The sequence below is a fragment of the Hibiscus syriacus genome, unplaced genomic scaffold, assembly GCF_006381635.1.
Source record: "Hibiscus syriacus cultivar Baekdansim isolate YM2019G1 unplaced genomic scaffold, ASM638163v2 tig00002237_pilon, whole genome shotgun sequence".
Taxonomy (NCBI): domain Eukaryota; kingdom Viridiplantae; phylum Streptophyta; class Magnoliopsida; order Malvales; family Malvaceae; genus Hibiscus; species Hibiscus syriacus.
In genome coordinates, this window is record NW_024061918.1 from 13,316,064 (window position 1) to 13,323,372 (window position 7,309).

Sequence of the window (7,309 nt, forward strand, 5' to 3'; positions counted from 1 at the left end):
TATAAATTATCCAACAAAATTAAATGTAAATAAAAAGAACCAAGGGATTAAAATGCAATAAAATAAAAAGACAATAGTTAATTAAAAATAAAACATAATAGCATAAAATGATGACTAAATTGTACTAAAATGAAACAGAGTCACGATCAGAATAGTAAAGAAACATTCAGTGACTAAATTAGAAGAAAAAGAAAAAAAGGAACCAATATAAAAATACGCAATAATATAAGAACCCATTTTCTAATTTGACCAAAACTTTTAGGAGAACAAAAAAACCTAGCCTTTCACGCGTGTTGTTTTCAATTGGCCATTTCTCGTCTTTGTGCGCCGCATCTCTCTCCTCCCTTTTCTTTTTTACCATTTGCAAATCCTAACACCCAAAAAGATTAGAACGTCACTTGTAATAGGTAGAATGCAGCGATCGGTTCAAGCTTTTTCGGTGCATGGAAACACCGTGAAAAATGCGGTCTTGCATTGCATTCGGGTTGTCAATCAGGTTATGCGACCCGTTATGTTTTCCAGATGTTTTGAAAGCCAAAGGTAAAGTTGTTGCTAAAACTGAAACAAGAACACATTGATATTAGTTTTAGCTCAGAAATCGGTAATCAACAATGTGTTTAAAGATATCTTGAAAAACATACTTGTGATTTGACAACATCAGCAGTTTCGGCTCGAACCTTCAGTTCTTGCATTTCATGGAAATCGTCTTCAACTTTAACAATGTGTATAGCTGCACCATATAGGATATAACCAACTAATAAGCAGATGACAAAGAATAAGAATTCAATGGTCAGCGTTGTCCATGAAGTCGGTGCCTTCTGATGATATCCGCTCGAAAAAGCCAACGGCTAAGAACTTATAAAATCAACAGCTTTCATTCCGTAAACCGTGTGAATAAGTAACCAGTTTTGCACTCACCGACATATCGTTGTATGCTTCTTGAACGGATCTCCGAAATCGAGCTTGCTTTCATACAACAGAGCCAAGTCACCACCTTGATCTTGGTGACCATACATGATCAGGTGATCAGAAGAGTTAGTAATGTCATATACGTGCACTAGAATCGCTTGATTTCCAGCAAGTTGCCCGAGAAGATTCTCCACAAGAGACTCCACATCAAAGGCTCCACCAAGGTATCTGTTTTAGAACTTATTTTTTACGTGTAAGGAAATCAAAATTTGCAAATAAAGAAATGATCTAACAGAAGCCATTAGCCCCATTTTTTAGTGCATAAGGTATATATTTTCGCCAAGACTATACTTTCGGATTTACTTGTCTACCTTCAAATTACTAACATCATCGGCATTGATCACATTAACAAAAGTCTAAACTTTTTTCCCATTCGAAGTGTCCATTCTAATACAATTGCAATAGACGTTTTGAAAGCACAACTATTTCCGACGTTTTGAAAGCCAAAGGTAAAGCTGCAGATGACTCCTGGCTTTGGTGCACTACAGATGACACTGTTTACGATGCCGTGAAGTCGGTATGCGTATTTATAATTTTCGTAGATTCTCAGCTTCTTCATTGAATACTTGATTTACATGCTTATTGAGTTCAATCTTTTTCAGATGACTCAACAAAATGTTGGTTCCCTGGTGGTGGTAAAACCTGGAGAGCATAAATCAATTGTCGGTATCATCACAGAGCGAGGTAGTTAACTAGTACACCTTGAAAAAATAAATTTGGAACCAAGATATTAAATTTTTAACGAATGATGGATTTAGTATACTTATGCTAGGACTTTTGTGTTATTTGTCGCGTATTTGTTGATCTGAATCAAGCAAAACTAAGTTATGTAAGATTGAAGTAGATTTTAGAACCTATAAGTTAAAGCATGTTGATAGTTAAGGTTGTTCCATCCCAATGTCACCCTTCACCTTTTCCATTGAATGCAGTTATCAACTTTGGTGTAGATTTTTCTTCTAGCTCTTTCATGTCAAACAATCACATACTATTCTTTTCTTGACAATTGCACATACCAAATGTAGGGCGCTCATCAAATTCTTTCTGCTCTGCTAAGACTATAAAACATCATGACTGGAGGTATTGGGTTTTTCAAGTACATTCATAGGTTTACTTCAATCGTATATGGTTGTTTGTATTCCTTTTTGTTTTAATCAAGGGAGAGCCTACTCCTTTTGCATGCATTTCGGAGGAGGTTTTATAGAACCCCTCAATATTACAAAAAATCAAATAATGAAATGAAAAATCTTTTTTTCTTCCTCTAACTTGCTTCTCTTTGTTCTGCTCTTTTCTAGTTTGCTTGTGAGAAACTTGCTTACAGGTACGGCGAGAGCATGGTCACCAGCAACAAAGGGCATGGGCACTAGCATGGGATGCACCTGCTGTTAAGGCAGATAAGGACTGTTGTTGCTTGCGTGGTAAGGAGGGGAAGATATTTGGTGTGCTTCTCAGTTGTTGGGGTTGCTCATGAGTCATTTTTGGGACTATTACTGGCCATTAAATGTCCCAAATTTGTATTGGATTTCTTTTCTTTTTAATGTATATATGGATAAAAATGTTGATTTTAGTCACAATAACATATTAAATTTAATAAAAAATATATTAAATTTAATCAAAATAAAAATTTATTTTAAATTTATTTCGTCATAATATTTTCTCAAAATAACTATTATGTTATTTTTTGACAATTTTGTTTAGTCATGATAACAATTTATAACAAATATTAATTTCTCAATATAAAAAATTATGACAAATAACATTCTTTCACTATCACAATAATAAATTGTAACAAATTTATTTAGTTACAATAACACAGTAAATTTAGTTAAAATAAAAAGTTATGTCAAATTTATTTTGTCACAATATTTTGTTAAAATAAAAATTGTGAAAAATTTATTTAATCAAAATAACAATTTATAACAAATATTAATTTCTCAATTAAAAAAATTATAACGAAGTAATATTATTTCACAATAACAAATTGCAACAAAATTATTTAGTCACAGAAAAAATTATAGAAAATATTTAGTAACAAAATAAAAGTAGTGAGAAGTTAAATTTTGTTGTGACATGTCTTTTTGACACGAAAACCTTTTTTATTTGATGTCATAATCTAAGTTAATTGTGACAAAATTTATTTTTTGTGATAAAATGAATATTTTGTTTTAAAAAATATTTTGTCTCTGTATTTTACATTTAGTGACGAAATAACAACTGCAACAAAATAATTTTTGTTGCCTTACGTATATTCATCACAAAAACTCTTTATATTTAATGTTAAAATATAAGTTAGTTATAACAAAATGTAGTTCTCGTGACGAAATGGTTAATTGATTGTGACAAATATTTTATTGCAATAAGTTAATTATAGTAACGAAATTTCATTGTTACAATAAATACTATAAAATGGTAACGAACAGAATTTTGTCACAATATACTTTACATGACAAGGTTGTTCTAACAAACATGGTAACAAATAAAATTAGTCAGAATAAATATACTGTGACAAATTTAGTACTTTTAGTGATAAATAATTTTGTTGAAATAATCTAAATTTCTTGCAGTGTAATAATACTCAAAAGTACTATTATTTTCAATCTCTATTAAAAATTCATCATATCTAAAAATTCTAGACTCAATAGTATCGGTACCCATACTATGGTATCAATACTTCTATACTATGGTACCGATACTTCTATACTATGGTACCAATACTCCCTTCAGTATCGATACCATTTATACATTTTGGAATCCATGGTATCGATTCATTCCTCTTAGTATCGATACCCACATCAGTATCGATACTAATTGTATCAGTATTGATATTGTTGATCATATTTCTTCAAATATATGCCTATAATATTGGTATTGTTCTTTTAGTACCGATACCCTTAACCAAATTTTTCATTTTCAGCTTGATTTTTATCCTAATTTCGGTGTTTGGGCAAGATTATAAGAATTGTTTGAATAGCTTAGCTGTAGTTTTGAGAATATGTGAGGGGACCAACATTGTTTTGATTTGAGAAAAATGCTATTTCATATTTACTGAAGGTATAGTGCATGGACATCGTATTTCTTTCCGCGACATTGAATTAAATAAGGAAAAAGTGAAAGTTATTGAAAAATATCACATTCAACTAATGTGAAGGTAGTGCGAAGCTTTCTTGGTCATGCTGATTTTTATAGAAGGTTTATCAAGGATTTTTCTTAAATTGCTAAGCGATTGTGTTCATTGCTGGAGTAAAACAAAAAATACGTTGTTGATGAGGAAATGATTAATTCCTTTAAGACAATTAAGATGAAGCTAGTGAATGTTCCTGTCATTGTAGCACCAGATTGGAATCTACCTTTTGAGTTAATGTGTGATGCTAGTGACTTTTCTGTTAGTGTGGTACTAAAAGAAAAAGGGTTTCATGCTATACATTATACAAGAAGAAAATTAAATGATGCCCAAGTCAATTACACACTTGAAAAGGAGTTATTCGTTTTGGTGTTCGCTTTTGAAAGGTTTTGTGTATACGTGATGGGCACCAAAGTAATTGTCTATACCGACCACTCATCACTAAAACATTTTTTTGCAAAGAAAGATACAGAGTCTAGATTGATTCAATGGGTTCTCGTACTCCAAGAATTTGATATTGAGATTCGGGATAAGAAGCGATCTAAAAATCAAGTGCTTGATCACTTATCTAAGTTAGAGTTTGGCAACGAGGATTACATCATTTTAGTAATTCCATATGATTTTCCCGATGAGTGCCTGGTTGCTACTACATTACTACCATGGTATGCTAATTTTGCCAACTATCTAGTAAGTGGGATGATGCCACTCGATCTTATCTACCAAGGTAGAAAAAAATTATTAGGGATGTGAGGCAATTCCATTGGGAGGAACAATATTTATTTGAATAATTCAATGATCAACTTGTATGGTGATGTATTCTTGAGTATGAATGGCAAAACATTCTACAACATTATCACACTGCCCCTTATTAAGGTCATTTTGGTTGTATGCATACAACATCAAAAGTGATTTAGTGTGGATATTACTGACCATCGCTTTTCAAATATTCCAATGAATTTGTAAAGTATTGTGATCAATGCCAGTGAACGGGTGATACTTCTCAGCGAAATGAAATGCCAATGCAACCTGCCTTGGAGATCAAACTTTTTGATGTCCAGGGATTAGATTTTATGGGACTTTACCCATATTCATATGGAAACCTTTCTATTTTAGTTGTTATTGACTATGTTTCCAAATGGGTGGAAGTTGTAGATTTTCCAAACAATAATGCTAAAGTAGTGTTATGTTTTCTGCACAAAAATATTTTTGCTTGCTTTGGAACACATCGAGATTCAACAAGGATGAAGGATCTCAATTCATTGGAAATCAAGTTCCTAGATCATTGAACCGTTATGGTGTAAAGAATAAGATTGCTACAACATATCATCCACAGACCAATGGTCAAGCTGAGGTATCCAATCGGGAAATTAAGAAAAATCTTAATAAGGTTGTGAATCCTTATAGAAAAGATTGGTAACAATGCCTTGAAGAAGTACCACGGGCTTATAGAACCACTTACAAGACTCCATTAAGGATGTCTTCTTATCATCTATTGTACGATAAAGCTTGTCATCTACCTGTGAAGCTGAAGCAAAAGGCTATGTGGGCATTGAAGAAGTTAAATTTTGACTTAGATGCTACAAGTGAAAAAAGAATGCCAGAGCTTAATGTGCTAGAGGAGCTTCGGAACAATACCTATGAGTGTTCATGCATTTATAAAGATAAGATCAATAAGTTGCAATAACAACATATTTTTCCATGGCAATCATTGCTAGACAATAAAATTCTTCTATTTAATTCAGGATTGAAGTTATTTCTTGGGAAGTTGCGTTCTCTTTGGTCAAACTCTTTTAAAGTTCTTGACGTTTTTCCTCATGGCGTTGTGTTAGAAAATTACTTGGTGGATTGAAGCACATTTAAATTTAATGGGCAACATTCTAAAGCATTATTTCCAGCAACGAAGCCCTAAAATTACTTCAATCACACTAAGCAATCCCTCACCTTTATAATATTTTTGCATTTTGAATAAGTTAGTTTCTTTGACATTTATTTTTCTTATGTTCTTATTCTTGTTTTCTTTATACAGGTTTTTCCTGTTACATCTATAGTCTCAACCACTCTCTTCCAATCGATCTTTTCTACATTGCTCTTAGTAGTCTGGAGTACATCCAATGATGTTATTGAAGTTACATCTATACCTGGCTGAAAACATTTCCTCTATGGTAACTATGAGCTATAAACCATCTCATTCCCTTCTAAATTTTTAACCAACCACCTTGGCCAATCTTAGCCGTCCATTTAAAAAAATCCTTATCCCTCCACCCTTGCATTTTAAATTTTAAAATCATTTTTATCCTATATTTTACGTTATTCAATAAAACCCATTTACTTTACCCTTTTACCTTCATTCTCTTTCCTTTTTCTGTAACTCTGTGATAACCCTTTTCTCAACTTAAGCCTTCTTCACGAGTTCTTCCATGCCACCAAAGAAGAAAGCAAGCACGAAGTCATCCAGGCGTAAACCCAATCTGTCTTCGTTAATACATGCATTGCGTAAAGTAGCTCCACCGAAAAATGTGACGTTTATGGATAATGAGCAGTGGCGGTGGTAGGAAAAAGAGTTTTTTAGCCATGATTTTTGCTTCAGGCAAGGTTATGATTTATCTACTGAAGAGGAGCCCCACATCTCATATGATCATAAAGCGGGGATGAGAGAAGTTTTGTGATCACCCTGTCGATATCAACCAACAAGTTGTTTAGGAGTTTTATAATAACCACACCAATTAGACTAAACGATTGGTGTTTGCACGTGAGAAATTCTTTCATTGGTGGGAAAAACCCATCAGTACTATGTTGGATATTACTAAGGAGTCGTGGAGGCATTTTATGTTTATTGAAAATATGACCAAAGAATTTTAGAACAAGTGGGCAGAGATGTTTGTTTGCCCTGTCGCTCTTGGACAATATAAAAAACTGACGTGTGAACCATTAAGAGACATGATCTTCATCGGGATACTAGGGTATGATTTCTTTTTCTTCGAAATCATTTAATGCCCACTATGTATTTTTCCACAATTACTAAGGATATGATTTTTCTTATTTATTATATTTTATCATGGAGAAAAATTGATGTTGGGAAGATTATATCAACTGATATGTTTGCTTATGCTAAGAGGACCTTAGGCTATTTATAAATTCCATCCTTAATCACTGCACTGTGCTATCAAGCACAAGTGGTTGCATTATCTACTGACCAGATTATAGAGAACCATAGCTCGATTA

General features: G+C 32.8%; 1 protein-coding gene across 1 annotated transcript; it reads left to right on the forward strand.

Moving 5' to 3' along the window:
- Positions 1 to 412: 412 nt before the first annotated feature.
- On the forward strand, positions 413 to 2,437 carry LOC120140938 (CBS domain-containing protein CBSX3, mitochondrial-like). The gene is made up of 5 exons (XM_039155925.1): positions 413 to 540; positions 1,375 to 1,486; positions 1,572 to 1,653; positions 1,992 to 2,062; positions 2,288 to 2,437. Exons 1-5 carry the CDS (start codon positions 413 to 415, stop codon positions 2,435 to 2,437), a joined length of 543 nt encoding a protein of 180 aa, XP_039011856.1.
- The last annotated feature ends 4,872 nt before the right edge of the window (positions 2,438 to 7,309 follow it).